At 41.2% G+C, this 14,867-nt stretch overlaps 1 protein-coding gene across 6 annotated transcripts in view; it reads left to right on the top strand.

Annotated features, from left to right (window-relative positions):
• Positions 1-436: 436 nt before the first annotated feature.
• The window catches only part of ANAPC10 (anaphase promoting complex subunit 10), a 33,567-nt gene continuing 19,136 nt past the window's right edge, over positions 437-14,867 (top strand). The window contains exons 1-5 of one of the 6 annotated variants that reach the window (XM_041412179.1): positions 1,580-1,628; positions 1,702-1,935; positions 7,429-7,545; positions 8,820-8,910; positions 9,650-9,770. In XM_041412179.1, the coding sequence (XP_041268113.1) occupies positions 7,431-7,545; positions 8,820-8,910; positions 9,650-9,770 (327 nt within the window). In that variant the 5' untranslated portion in view covers positions 1,580-1,628; positions 1,702-1,935; positions 7,429-7,430. The other 5 variants (XM_041412182.1, XM_041412178.1, XM_041412181.1 and 2 more) reach the window with 5 other exon arrangements.

Below are 14,867 nucleotides of genomic sequence, written 5' to 3'. Positions count from 1 at the left end.
CGCACACCTCGCAGAAAAGGGCCTTACCCCGCTATCTATCGCACCTGCAGGAAGGCTTGATCTCACCGCCCCACAAGCACCCACGTGGATATCAGCGTCCCTCAAAAGAAGGCAAAATACGGCCTTCCCCCCATCACGAGGAGGAAGTTCCCCGTTTTCACAGGAGCAAAATGCCGGCGTTCCCTTTCCCAGAGCCAGGCCACCGCCGCCGGGCGAGGATCCCGCGCTGCATCCACAGGGAAGCCATACCCGAGCCGGGAGCGGCAGCAGCGACGGCGCTCTCTGACCCCGGCTGGCACAAAACCCGAGGCGTGGGGGATGACGTGCCGCGTGTGCAGGCAGTGCCGGCCCGGGCCGTGCCCACGCCGGCAGCCAGCCCCGATCCCCGGGAGCCTCCGGCCCCGATCCCCGGGCGGGGCGCGGTCGAGCCGACCCTTCTCCCACGGCGACAGGGGCGAGGCCGCCGCCCAGGCCGGGCGCAGCGGCGGAGGCCGGGCCGGCAGCACACCATGAGGAGCGGGGCCCCTTCCCTACCGCCTCCATTCCCGTGCGGGAAGGTGGGAATGAACGGCGTCCGGTGATCCCGCGCGCGGGCCCGCGCGCGCAACGTGCTCGCGCCGCCGCCGCCACCCGGCCAAGATGGCCGTCGGGCCCGGGGGGCGGGGCCTGGCGCGCGCCACGGAGAGGAGGGGAGGGAAGGAAGGGCGGCCCTCGCCAGGGACAGCAGGGGAGGGGAGGGGAGGGGAGGGGAGGGAAGGGAAGGGAAGGGAAGGGCAGGGCGGCCCTCCTCACCATGGAGACCTAGAGCGCGGCCGGGCGTAGGGAGCGCAGCCTCCTGGGGCGGGCCGGAGCGCCCGAGCTCCCCGAGCCCGCCCTGCGAGCGGTGGCCCCGCTGCGAGGGGAGTTCCCGGGTCGGCACGGCGCCTTCCCAGGACAGAAGGGTCTGGCTGGCCTCTGCTGGGTAGGTGGTGACGGGCAGCAGCAACAGATAGACCGGCTGCTTCCCTTCTCAGGGAAAGGCGTTCCCATTCCCTTTGTCGACCGCGGTTTCGGCATTAGGAATGGAGCTCCAATATCGGATGCGCCCGGGGATTGATACAACGCGAAAGGTACCACGATAGAATGGTCTTGCTAGCCTTTACCTGTCCTGGGCAGCGTGTCTTCTGCACCTGGACCACTGCGTGCTTTCATTCCCATCGGGAAGATCTGTCATTGTCTTTCGGGAGCCCATCACATCACTAAGGACACCACCCCCAATAACAATCGTGCCCACGGATTGCTCCCACACAAGGGGTGCCACGACACCCAGGTCTTGCTGGCCTCTACCTGCCCTGGGCAGCGCGTCATCTGCATCTGAAACACTGGGACTACGCGCTTTGCTTCCCGTGGGGAAGCGTTTCCAGGAGCCACCTCGGGAACTCGGGCTCCATGCGCAGCACCGAGGGCGTCCCAGGCTCGCTCCCACACCGGAGGAGCCGGGACACGGCGCTCCCGCCGGCCCCGCCCCGCCCATGGCGTCGTGTGAGGGGCGGCCCCGGCGCCGGAGGGGGAGCGGGCGGCGCGGCGCGCGCGCACTGCGGCCTCTCCGCTGCGCCGGCGGCGGCTGTGGCTGTTCCCGGCGGGATCAGGTGGGAAAGGTGGGAGCTGTGGTTCTGCTGGGGCCGTGAGGGGAGGAGAAGGAGAAGGAGGAGGCGGGATCAGGTGGGAAAGGTGGGAGCTGCGGTTCTGCCGTGGCCGTGAGGGGAGGAGAAGGAGGAGGAGGAAGAGGAGGAAGGTCCAGGCCGGGCAGAAGCTCGGCTGGCTGAGGCGGCGTGTTCGCCCCGGGTGCGGGGCTGCCCGGCCGGGTGCCTCCCGCCGCGCGTGCGGGGCTCTCGCGTCGCGCCCGCGGCCGGAGAGCGGAGCCGGGCTGGGGATCCGGCGGGGCCCGTGCCGTGAGTAGGTGCCGCTGCTTTATTTCCGATACAAATGCGGTTTGTAGGCTTGGGGGCCACGGCCGCAGTGTAGAGTTGTAAACCTGGTTGATTTTCATTATGTTTATTTATAATTGTTGCAGTAATAACTAGTATAATTAATGTTGACTGAAAGCCCCACAAACAAGTCGTGGGGGGATGGCTACCGGTTGGTTTTTCAAAGCGGCTTCATCCTCTGGTTGCTCTTGGTTTTCACGACGGTTTCCACATAATATTTACACTTTACACTCCTTGTAAAGATGTGCTCGCCTCCTTTAAGGAACAGCTTGTGGCCTTACCAGGTAACTTTGGAAAGTCTGGGCTTTCACAAAAGTATATTTAAAATTTTTTTTTTAGATTGATTACGAATATATGTATAAAACTGCTAATATAATTATTTTGTTTATCTTTACTTTTAATGAAATTATTTTTGACAATGAAAGTCTATTAATTTTAACTAATGGGCTTAAAGCTATGCACTGGAGGCAGGGTAAAAAAATAAGTTTATTAAAGTTGGCTTGAGAGAATAATCTGAAGGATCAAATGTACAGGTGAGCTAGTTAAAATAGGGTGCTGCTGTACGCTTACTATAATTATTAAATATTAATTAAACATTAGTAATTTTAATATTTAATGTTTACTCTTCCATCTAATTAAAAAAATAGGAAGCGTAGTGAGATGCTGGTGTTCAGATATATCTTGAGATCTTTAAAGGCCTTGGGAGAGCAAGGGTTCAGCCAAAGAAAATGAGACCAGGGACAAGAGCTTGTAAATGAGTAGTAAATTGAGTAATGCAGTTAAGAAAATCAGGGAATCTTAGGTATGAAATTCCCTTCTGTTGAGAACAAGAAAAACAGTCTTAAGGATGTTGTAAAAATGATGAAGTAGTCAGTGCAGCCTTTGTTCAGTATTCCTGGAAAGGCTGTAGTCAGATATTTGCTCAAACTGAACAAAATTATATGATTGGAATGCAATCAGAGTATTACTTCTTAAAAGAAAAAAAAAAAAAAAGAGAAAAGCCAGATGATCTCTGATCTCCTGAATGATTCTGAGGAGATGGTTTGGGAAGGGAATTTGTCAGTAAGTAGAGGACAAAATCAGTCTGCACACAGGAAATACTCTATTGTGGCTTGTTGAGAGTAGTCTGGATTAAACTTTTTTTTTCAGTAGCCAATGCACTTAATAAGGGGGGGGAATATGAGGAGTCTGCCTTGAGTTTTACAGGATTTCTGCCATTGTTCAAGCTACTGAAGTGTGCTCTAAAAATAATTTGTTTTAAAAATTTTTTTTAAGAGCTTTTGAATCTGACTGTTAAATGACTCACTTTTTACCAGTGGTGTCATGAAATTGCTCCTGGAGAGTTCAGTCTTGAGTGTATTTTTACTGTTCCCTGGAATGTGGCATACAAAGTTGAAAGGATTGCAAGCACTGTACAGCTAAGGGTTGGAATTAAAAACCACCTTGAGAAGCTTGGTAGCAGGTTGGAAAGCAGTGTAACTAAGCTCAGTTCACAGGAACTGAGGGAGGAAGAGAACACAGGAATAAAAAAATCAAAGGTCTGGTTAGTGGAAAGGGTGTCAGTGAACAGCAAACAGTATCCCAAAAAACACTGGGCATTTATACTGCATTTCAGCACTGTATGCATAGTAAAACCATTACTAATTCAGAATTATGTTGTTTCAACTACCCAGGTGTTGCTTTGTCACATTAACAAGTGTGAGTAAGTATAAAGACAAGGGAAGTGATTACTCTGATGGAAAAGGGCATTAGCTCAAATGGTCTGGTTATGTTTTTTAAACAATAGTGCTGGATATTTAGACTCCACAAGAATGTTAGGTTTATTGAACTTTGTGAGGGGAGCTTGAAAGACACAGACACTCCAGAAAAGAAGAAACTAAGAGCAAATTTGATGAGTGCCTTCACATCAATAGAAGGGTTGCTGTGTAAAGGCCAGTGGTTAACAAGTCTTTGAGTTCTCTGTAGATCAAGAGATGCTTGTTTTTAGGTGGTGATACTTGATTTGGATGCTAAAGGAAAATCTTTAGCTTTTAGGTTGATGAAACCTGAAGCTGGGTGTCCACAAATCTTTTGCTGGAGAAGTAAATGTCTGGACAGACATCTCTCAGGCACAGTCAGGTCTCTCAAGGGCCCTTACCGTATGTATTTTAATAGTTCTGTGCATACAACGTGGTGGAATTGCAAGTTTTAACAGGAGAAAACTGCTTTGGAATCTGCAAGTTTCCTTCAGCCTGGATTTTTATGGAGCTTTAGTAGGAAAGGCCCATGATGTATCCTTCAGTGTCTCGTCTTGGGTGTGTTGTGTGCTTACACAAGGGTTTGCTTCCAGGTGTGCAGCTTTTAAAGGTGTCTCCTGCTGGTACCCTGAGAACAACCTGGCTGCTTTGGTTGGGGAAGGCAGACTGGCCAACCATTTCAATCCATTTTGCTCTCTTCATAAACTGTGCTTGCTAAAACATCTTCAATTGACTGCTACAGGGCTGGAATGTTTTCTGGAAAAGAGAGAACTTCCGTGAGAAAGATGAGGGATAAAGAGTTGAAGGAGGGGGGAAGAAGCTGCTGCTTTGTCTTGACCAAAGGATTTGCAAACCACAGAGGGGAAAATGGCAAAATGAAAGTGTGGCCTTGATCATGTAATGAAGACATTCATATATTCATGCTGTTAATAAGGAAACAGCAGCCTGTTAATGATCTTTGGAATAACTGAATTGAAAAATCAGAGATGTTTCCAGCCAATGCTTCTAAAGATGCAGTGTGTCTTTCCATTTTTCAGCACATGTCAAGGAGAAGGCCTTGTTAAAAATTTTTTTGTTTTTAAAAAAATGCAAAGAAAAATTTTATTAGGTGACTTAAATTCCTTTTAGAGCTAAGTATTGATGTCTCATTTAAAATGAGGTACTTTCACTTCTGCTAGTAAAATGTCTGGAAGTGTTACTTGAGTGAGCTGGCCTGTTGCTACATCATTTTTCCTTAGTACGTCTATCAGCTTTCAGGTTTTAAAGTTCTGAGAGTACTGGGGGCTTCAGCAAAGCTATCCAGAATGTATTGTTCTTGAGCAGGTCTTCTCTCTTCTGTCATGAAAATCTGACTCATTTAGTTCAACCATTGAAAATTTTCAGTCTTTCTCATCACTAGTACACAATATGTGGCTGATGTATTTGCCATGAGTGGTTTGGAGTTGAAATTTAGGGGTTTGAGAATCTTTTCCTGTTAGACAAAAAGAAATAAGCTCAGTTTAAAACAGTAGGGAACTTGAATGGTGTTTCTTGCTGTGTATTTCAGACCCCCAAAATGTAATGCCTCCAACTTTGGAGAACCAGTGCAATACCAGTCTTGCATTATTAAGTTATTTAGAACTTTGCTCTGTGTGCTGAAGCTTATAAGAAAGCTCAACATCATTATCTTAAGGTATTCTGCATACTTTGAAAATTCTAGTAATGGTTTTCTAAAAGCATATATAATCAAGTTTGTGATGTAATCTGACTGAGCAATGCAATTTCTGCAGTTTACCTTATTTTGGTGGGTTTTGATGGGATGTTTGCATAGTCCTTGTGTCTTAAGGATGGGATTTGGAGTTTTTCAGTAATTTTCTCTTGAAGTCAAGACTTGCTGGTGATAATATTCAAAAGATGTTTTCTGTGATGTTTTTGAGATGTGATCACTTGAATTACAGGTGAACAAGTTAGCTTTACTTTGTGAGGTTGAAATTTCTGTATATTTTTAGAGGTCAGAAGAACAGTATTTTTGGTGTCTCTGTAAATGTGAGAATTAAAATGAATGAAACTCAACCATCTTAGTTCACTGTGACAAAAATAAAAAAAAAAAACTGCTCAGAGTTTGGATTAGAAGGTCGTTTGAGCTTTAAAATTCACAAGTCTGGGATAATAGTCTCCCCAATGCTTAACAAACATAGTTTGAATTTTGGTGCAGCATGGGGAGTGGACTAGATGATTTTTGAAGGTCCCTTCCACCACTTAAACCATTTTGTGATTCTGTGAAAAATGTTTGTTTTTCAAGTAGCTGTGAAGTAAATGTTTTGTAATTTTTTTCCAAGTTTTTTTTATTTAGATAACATTAGCATTAATATGTCTGTGAATATATATACGACATCTGTAGGATTAGCTGTGTAGTGTCCAGCTGTCTCTTCTGAGAGAGTGGTGTTTGAACAAGGATTTTGTCTGAAGCTTTTTGTGACATTCACTGTTTCGTCAGTATTTAGATTTTTCTGCACATGCAATTATTTCTTCAGATTTGTTTATGGTAGTTGGGACTGGAGTCTTGTATATGAGAAAGCAGGTAAAATATCTCTGTCAAGTCTTATGTTTGCAAAACTGAAAGAAAATACTCAAGGGCCAATAGAAAATGTTTGTTGCACTAGAGAAGTCAGATTTCCTGTGGGACTTTTTAGCTGCAGAGTCACTAGTACATAGAAAATGTCGTGTTTGGCTGGTGTCAGTTCTGTAGTGGGTAAGGCATGGATCTTGTGGGTCCCAGCCTAACTCAGTCCCTTATTTGCTGTCTGGGAGAGGCGCTGGAAGAGTTTTTCTGAGATTAGCAGAGCATGATGTGATGTCATGCATGTAAGCAAAGGATGGGAGGTCAGCTCTAATTCTCTGACTCTTTAGTGATCTATGTTTAATTTTAAGCTTTAATTTAGTTCTTTTCGTGGAACTTAGATTTCTTTGGAGTTTTTAAAAAAATATTTTAAGCTACTTGCTAGGAAATAGTCAAGTGCTCTGTACTTTACAAAACGCAGCTTAATTAAGTTGTCGTATATGTGGTGATAGTCTGGGCGTTGAGGCTGAGTGTGATTACTTGAACAATGCAAGTCACAAGTTAATGATTCCAGATGAAGTTGTAAAGTTCAGGAAATGGTCTGTGAATAAATGTGGCTATAACTAATTGCTACGAATTATACAGTTTGTTTAAACTTCCATTTCCTGTTTTAGGGGAGAAGTATCTCTTGCTCTAGTTTCTGAATTTGTAGATTAAGAGAACTTTTAAGTGTATCTGTGGAAGAGAATGATGTTGTACTGCTAGCCTTTAAATTAACATTCTCAATCTTAATTTTTTGAAAAACAGAACTGTAATAACCAAATTCTGAAATCCTGACTAACTCTATATGCATAAATTACAACAATGCAAGTAAAGTATGTCTTATGAATGTTGCAAGCATGTGTTGAGTACTTAAGGACACAAAATTTACACGTATGTGGAACCCCTTACATATATTGCACATATATATGCTATATATTTATACATATTGCTTTATATATATAAATAAAATGTTCTACATACATGCAAAAATGCATGTGTATGTATGTATAAACCACAAATTCTGCAGGCTATTATAAAAGTGTGAGGCCAAAGAATTAAACTGACTATGTGAACAAACAAAATCCTTTAATTTTTCCCATCAAGCTAAAAATATGTCAACTAACTACTTGTTTTCTCTCACTAGAAATGACAACCCCAAACAAGACCCCACCTGGTGCTGATCCAAAGCAGTTAGAGAGGACTGGTACTGTTAGAGAAATAGGCTCACAAGCAGTTTGGTCTCTTTCATCCTGTAAGCCAGGTAAATCACAACAATGATGTAAAAAGTTGAATGCACATTTATGTTTTGGGAGGAAAACATCCGCAGCAGTAAAACTGCTGTAGTGTAGGCTGTAGTTACTACTAGTAATGTTGGCCTTCTCTATATGTGCTACAATATGAAAGTTATAACTGTATCAGAAATCCTTCTATGAGGAACTATCTGATATGAACTAAACAGAGCTCTAGCTTTTTTTTTTTAATTTTTATTTACATGGTGAACAAACTAAGCCATGTGAACAGAATCACACCCAGCACAGTGAAATTGTTTCTGTGCTTTGGCATTTTGTCTGGGTGTCTTCCATTTTTAACTAAGGATGACCGTGCAGCTGGGTGACCTAAATGTTCTGCCTGAGCTTTGAAACTTTGTGTGGGCTCAACTGTTACAGGGTGGCCCTAAAACCCTACAAGTAAAATGAACCTGTGGTCCTGAGGGGCAGTTAGTGATACCTGCTCAAAATATCTGAAAATATGTATTCTTTCCCTTTGGGGTGGTTGAATTCCTATTTCAGAAATATCTCTTGGGAGTTGATCAACTGTCTTGCTGCAGCAAGGGTTAGCGATCCCTTTATGTCACAGTATTGTGCTCAGGCTGAACGACTTTGGTCTGAAATCCTGGAATATGGGAGAAAAAATATCTCATGGTTTTGTTGCTGAAACAGGCTGAAGGAATTTTTTTATTGCGGATTAAACTTTAGCTGCTATGTTGGAACTGCAGCTAGTGTGGACAATCAATAATAGGATGTGATTAGTAAAAGGATAATGAGGGAATAGAAAATACAAAGCCGGAGTTGCTTCTTCAAATGTGATAGCATTAACCTTTAGGAATACTGGTTTTGCCATCTATTGCCTGTTCTAGCTAGTACTTGAAAAGCAAAAATATTTCAGGACATGACTTGAAAAGAAAATGTTACATTTGGCTAAAAATTTATAATGAATGGTCTCTGCTAATGATTTTTCTTTAGTTCAGCAGTTAAGTTACACAAGACGTGGAAAAGTCTAACTGTTAATTATTACTCTGACAACCAATATGAATTACTACTTAACCACTTGAAAAATTCCCCACAGACCTCAGCAGTATTGAGCTTCTGCAGATTCCCCTGTTTCAGTTTCATGTCAGAAAAGCATAGGTGCACCTTGGATGTATTTCCTAATATGTTGTAACTTGGGAGACATTAATTTGTAACAGTTGAAGAAGAGCTACATTTGCATCACAGAAATGGGATGTTCAAGATTATCACATTTTCTTTTTCTTAGGGTTTGGAGTGGATCAGTTACGAGATGATAATCTAGAAACTTACTGGCAGTCAGATGGATCACAGCCTCATTTGGTGAACATTCAATTTAGGTATTAAAATATACTCCCTGTGGGTTAGGGTGCTTTGTACTGTTCAATAAGATAGGAATTCTGGAAGTGCAAGAACTAACCCTGGGTAACTGGGTTAGTTCTGTTATCCAGCTGGTAAGAAGTCATAAAGTATTTCAAAAAATGAGATTTTCAAATGTTCTGATCACTAAATGTCTAAATAAGCAACGAAAAGGAATGTTTAATGGTATGCCAATTGTGACAGCATCACATTTACTCATGTAAGGTGACTTACGTCCTGATTTTGTGTCTTTGAGTGTCATTGGGAGGGTAGATGACTCCTGTGTAACCTAACAAATGAGTTTGAGAAACCTTTTTATATTCCATCCTGTATGGGATGCTTTCAGTACTTTTTCTATAACCGAACTTGAGATGTTTGTCCGCCTTTTTTATTTACTTTTTGGAGAAGGCCTTGGTCTAATAAGAGAGCCCATATTTGAAAAGCCTAACTTAAGTTTCATCTACAAGTGCTTATTTGGTATCTGTTTTTTGGTATACTGACATTTCTGAAGGCAGGTAGAAGATAATGTTGAAAATCAACTCTGTGCAAAATGTAATGTGGAAAATCACCTAGTTCTTCAACAGCAAGTTTCTTATGAATCACTAGGCACACATATTCAATTTCAGAGCATTTAAATCCTTAGTTATTGCAAGCTAGCAACAAACTCATTCTGAATATTTTTCTTTATGATGCTTACATAGCTTGTGTTGCTTCTTGCAGAAGAAAAACAACAGTGAAGACCTTATGTATTTATGCAGACTACAAATCTGATGAAAGTTACACTCCAAGCAAGATCTCTGTCAGAGTAGGAAATAATTTTCATAATCTCCAGGAAATCCGGGTAGGTCAATGATGCTTTGCATTCTATCTTAAAACAGTTCTCTTCTTGTTAAGACATCTGATGTAATGAAGTGGTTTTTGGAGGTAAAATATGGCATTGTGCTTGAAGGGGGAAAACTGCTGGATTTATTTTGATGTTTGCTTTTTAGTTTTTATCTTGTAAATTTAGTAGATTGGTTTCTGTTATTTTTTATAAGACTTTTTACCAAACATCATTATAATTGACTATGTTCATAAATTAAGTTTTACTTTTGAGTATTGTTTCTAATACTTTTCTTTTTAATACTCAGCAGTCACTGAGATGCAAAAATTTTGGATGTGATGCGGTTTTTTAACAATATGAAGCAAAATCCAATTTTCAGTTCTTCAGATTGGCTTAAGATTTTGAATGAGACAGAGTTGTCGTGTTTTCTTAGTGTTTTATTTATAAAAAGATCAAATCCAGTATTTTTTATGGTGATGCTTCTAGTGAGAACTGTGATAAGATTTAAATTGCTTTAAGTGCTTGGTTTTGCTTGCCTTTTGGTTAACAGTAAAAGCAGGTTTGAAATAATCCATGATCTTCGTAGATGTCCACCTTGGAAACTAATCGGGTTACTTATAAGCAGGTATCTTTGCTCATTCTGGGTCAGGGTAGCCTCATGTTTCAAATTGCTCTTCTCTGGAGCTCAGCAGTTACTGGCTGGTATTTTGGGAAGGTTTAACTTACCAGCCTTATATGGCAGGTATTACAGTAACAGGATCGGGATGATGAGAAAAGGGTGGTGCTAAATGGAGGCTTGAATTTTTACTTCTGGGTTTTCATTTTTTTCACTTTGGATTGTTGGGACTGAAAACCAAAGTCCAAAGAAGTTGTAAGCAGAAAGCTGTAGATGCTATGGGAGTAAAAAATAGTGTAGTAGAGATGTCTGTTAGCATTATGTATCTATCTACATGCTTTCAATGATTTGTGATGTTCTCTCAAGTTTTGACTTACACTTTTATCCTAAATCTTGAATGGGAAACTCTTGATGTGATTTATTTTTCTTTAATTGAATTAATTAAATATTCTTTTGGAAGAAATAAATCATCACGTTATTTTGACTTTCATCAGCTGTAAATTCGTTCCATCTTCCTGATTGTATGGTAGCCATTTGGGAGCTGCACGGTATCTGAGGAAGGGCAGCTGGATCCTTTCACCTGTTAGGCTGTGGGTCAGTTTTCCGAGTATCCACTAGATGTCATTGTTGTCCTTAGCGATCACATTGATTTTTGCACTTCTATCTGCCCTTTCAATAACTAAATGATTAGTCTCCTTTTTGTAGTCATGCTTGGTACAGCACTATACATCTTGCTGCCTAACTTAAGTTTTTCATACAGTGGTAAACTCCTGCTCTTGAGGGTATGTGTGTGATTAATGTATTAAAGATCTATAAAGCAATAAAATGTATAACAAGTGTGTTAGTTTTTTCCAGTGTCTCAGGCAGTATTTCTTTAGCTCTTTTCTTGTTAAACACGGGATTCTATGCATAATGTATGTAGTTAAAAATGGTGCTTCTGTATGAAACAAGTTACTAGCATTTTTTATGGTATATGAATGTGACTATGATATGATGCATGACAGAGTAATTCTTATGCATACCACATGCTCTTGCGCTTTTTTTACTTCCAAGCTGAGGAGAAAATATGGTCACACTTCTTATTAATGAGATACAATATTCTGATGCTGTAAAATGCTTGTGACTCTCATCACCATGATGTTACATGTTGCTGTCAATTTTCATATTTTCTAAACTGCTTGATACTGTTTCTTGAATTTTCCTTCAGTCTTGAAACTTTCTTCAGCTTCTCTGACACATGGGGAGGTTATTAAAGCAGTGTGAACTGTTATGAGCTCTTTACAGAAATCTGCTTAATTATACAGTGATTCCATTGGCTTCAGTACTGGTTAACTGGGTGGAAAATCAGGCTAAAGCATTTTATATTTTTTCATGGATGCTTGCCCAACTCATAGTGTGTAATGAATGTGTTTTCTTTCCTAATGGTCTAATTTTCAGCACAATGCAATATGCTGTTGTGCTAAACTTTGTCACAAATATAAGATCAGCTTTAGTTTGTATGTAGGCATATCTTGTTTGGAACCTAAAATGAATTTATTTTCAGAATAAAATATTTCTTCCCCCTCATTTGTATCCCATTGTAAGGGTGAGAACAGCCCTTGCAATCTGGGAGGATTATTCCCTTGCCCACTGCAGTTAAGATGTGTGCACTCAGCCTTCTCCTATGGCACTTAAGTGCCATTGTATCACAGCTTGGAGAGCAAATATTTTCTCATTTGCAGTCATGGAGTTTTCCCACATGATGGTACAAACAGTATGGACGGACCAGATAGTCTGTAGAGACGTTTTTGGAACAGCATCCAGACTCCTCAGGATATGATTTAAGTTATTACACTTTTTCATGATATGAAAATAACTCACTGCAAAGGATATGAGTGAAATGCTGTCTGTGAGGGATCTCTGGTCTTGTCAGGTGATGCTCACCTGTTTATTGCATTTGTATCCAAAACATTTAGATGTTCAGCAATTCATTTTGCTGTAAGGAGATTAAGTGTTTTGATGCTAAGTGCAGGTGATATTTCAGGGTATAGTCACAATCCATATATAATATATATACACACACCTTGTAGTTAACAATGTTTTCTGCTGTCAGCCTATAAAGTAGGATCTTTACATAGACTCAGGTGAAAGCCCTTCAATTTTAATATATCTTTGTTGCAGCAGTATGAGGCCTTTGTTTTAGGGTTTGTTTTTTTTTTTTTTGAGTTTGTTTGTTTGTTTGTTTGCTTTTCCCTTGGACTGCTGTCTGGTTTATTTTCAGTTTCTCTTCTATCCCTTTTGGCCTTGCCTGGTGTTTTGTAACGGGGTGCAAGCACAGCAGCCTCCTTGGTGGCATGGGGCTGTGGCTGAGCACCACGGACAGGGCTCCTTCTTTACTTTTTGAAGAGATTATGCACTAGAGAGGGGAATTACCAGCTGGAGGAGTGCCCAGGCTGGGAGGCTTTTCCAAGAGGTAGTTAAGGAAGTGACCCCAGTGTAGTGCCTTTACTCCTCTGGTGCTGGTGACTGTAGTGAAGAAGTTGGACTTGGCCAGACATTTTGTGAAATCCAGCAGTGAGCAATCTTCACCTGTTTTCTGTACGTGGAGTAGACTTGGATCCCAAGGAGCGAGGACATGCTGGCTCGTCATAGGGCTGTTGCGAGGTAATCAACCAAGAAAATGTGTTCTTGTGAGTCTCTAATCAAACATCTCTAAGGTGCATTTTAAACTGCTTTCCACTGAACGTGGAGTACTGAGTTGTTACTCCTTTAGATTCCTGACTAAGCTTCAGGTACTTCGGCTAGAAACCATTCCTCTGTGTTCTGTGTTCCATTCAAGAAAAAAGGCATTTCTGACCCCTAATTATTCCTTGGGTTCAGAATGTCAATTAAAAATAGTCAGTCTGCTTTCTGCAAACTACTCTTGATGACTGAAAAGACTGAGTAAACTTTAGTTTTATAGAATTTCATTCTTTCCTCTCTGTCTCTAGGATGTTCTGTAAACACAATCATCACACCAGTTGTTCATTTTGATTGTTATCTTGCTGTTAGTGATGGCTGAGTATGGATTTGTTTCATCAGGATGCACACAGATGAACTGCTCCGTACATCTAAAGTTTACTGGTGGTGGAAATCTGCAAAGCAGGGCAGTAGAATGCTCCACTGGCATTGGTTACTTATTAAGCCTTGTCATGGGTAGGAATCAAATTTCAGAAAAAAGGTTATTTCCATTTATACTCTGTACAAATTTCCACCTTCCAGCAGAGGATATTTTGTGAATCCCCAGCTGAGATGTTCATATGAATTCATCTTTACAAAAGGAAGGCAAATTAAATGATGTAACATCACTGTTCCTTGCCAATATCATCATCACTGTAGGTGATATGACCTTTTCATCGTGCATATGTTTATGGAAATAACTAATATATGCTTCAAACTGTGGAAATTATGAACAGGATTACAATTTTCTTGCCCTTTGATACTGTAGAATGGTAAGACATCAGAGCAGAGCTTACTGTGCAGTCATGAGAAGTGCAGGTATTGAAATAGCCTTTTATGCATATGAAATGTGTGTATACAAATAGGGAGGCCCACTTTAGAGCTAGTAGAACAATGGACAATTATTTTGGCCCACACACTATAAAATTGTTAAGCATTTTTATCTTGTTATGAAGTAATATTTTAAGAGAAATAAGCATCTCTTCTGTAGAGGAAAACTAAACATGGTTTTTATGCTGTGGTGCATGTTGCATACAAAAGATATTTTTTCTTTTGTGTCTAGCATTCAGAAACAAATCTATGAAGGAACCTTTTCTTGCCCCAGAAGGGCTCAATTAGGCAAGGGTACCTTAAAGAGGCCCTGTATTTTTAATTCTGTCAGTCTGACTTTACTCTCTGAAGCAGAGGAAAAGCCATGTGAAACAATGTGGCAACAGCTCTATGGAAGGCAGGAAGTTGATGAAGTACAGAGCTTTCCTCAAGGGAACTCAAGTACAGAGAGCCTAGGAACTGGTGGAAGCACTGAGTGTTACATATGAGTGAAAACCTCTCTTGCACTTACAGCCTTTTTCATGATTATTCATTTAAATTCCACTATAGAAAATAAATTGGAAAATCAACACCCTCACAGTAAAGAATTTCTTGCTAATATCTAATCTAAACCTTAGTTTTACACCATTCCCTCTTGTCCTATCATTACATGCCCTTGTAAAATGTCTCTGTTCCTCTTTTTTGTAGGCTCCCTTAGGTACTGGAAGGCCACAATTAGGTCACACCACCACCTTTTCTTCCTGTAGCAAGTGTTTGATTACCTCGTTTCATCTCTTTTCTGTGCATGAAGTTCTCGTAGGAGGATTTACAAAGATTTCCCCCAAATCTTTGTTTTTTAAATATTTTACTTCTGTAAAAATCTTTCTGGTAATATTGGCTTAAAAATCCAGATTTTTAAAACTGTGTGTTATCAGTGCAGGTAAACTGTCCTCCAGCATGATGGGAGAGTTTTAAATTGGCTTTAATGCAGC

This window comes from Onychostruthus taczanowskii, unplaced genomic scaffold, assembly GCF_017590055.1.
Source record: "Onychostruthus taczanowskii isolate IOZ18803 unplaced genomic scaffold, ASM1759005v1 scaffold38, whole genome shotgun sequence".
Lineage (NCBI taxonomy): Eukaryota > Metazoa > Chordata > Aves > Passeriformes > Passeridae > Onychostruthus > Onychostruthus taczanowskii.
This window is presented reverse-complemented; position numbering and strand designations above follow the sequence as displayed.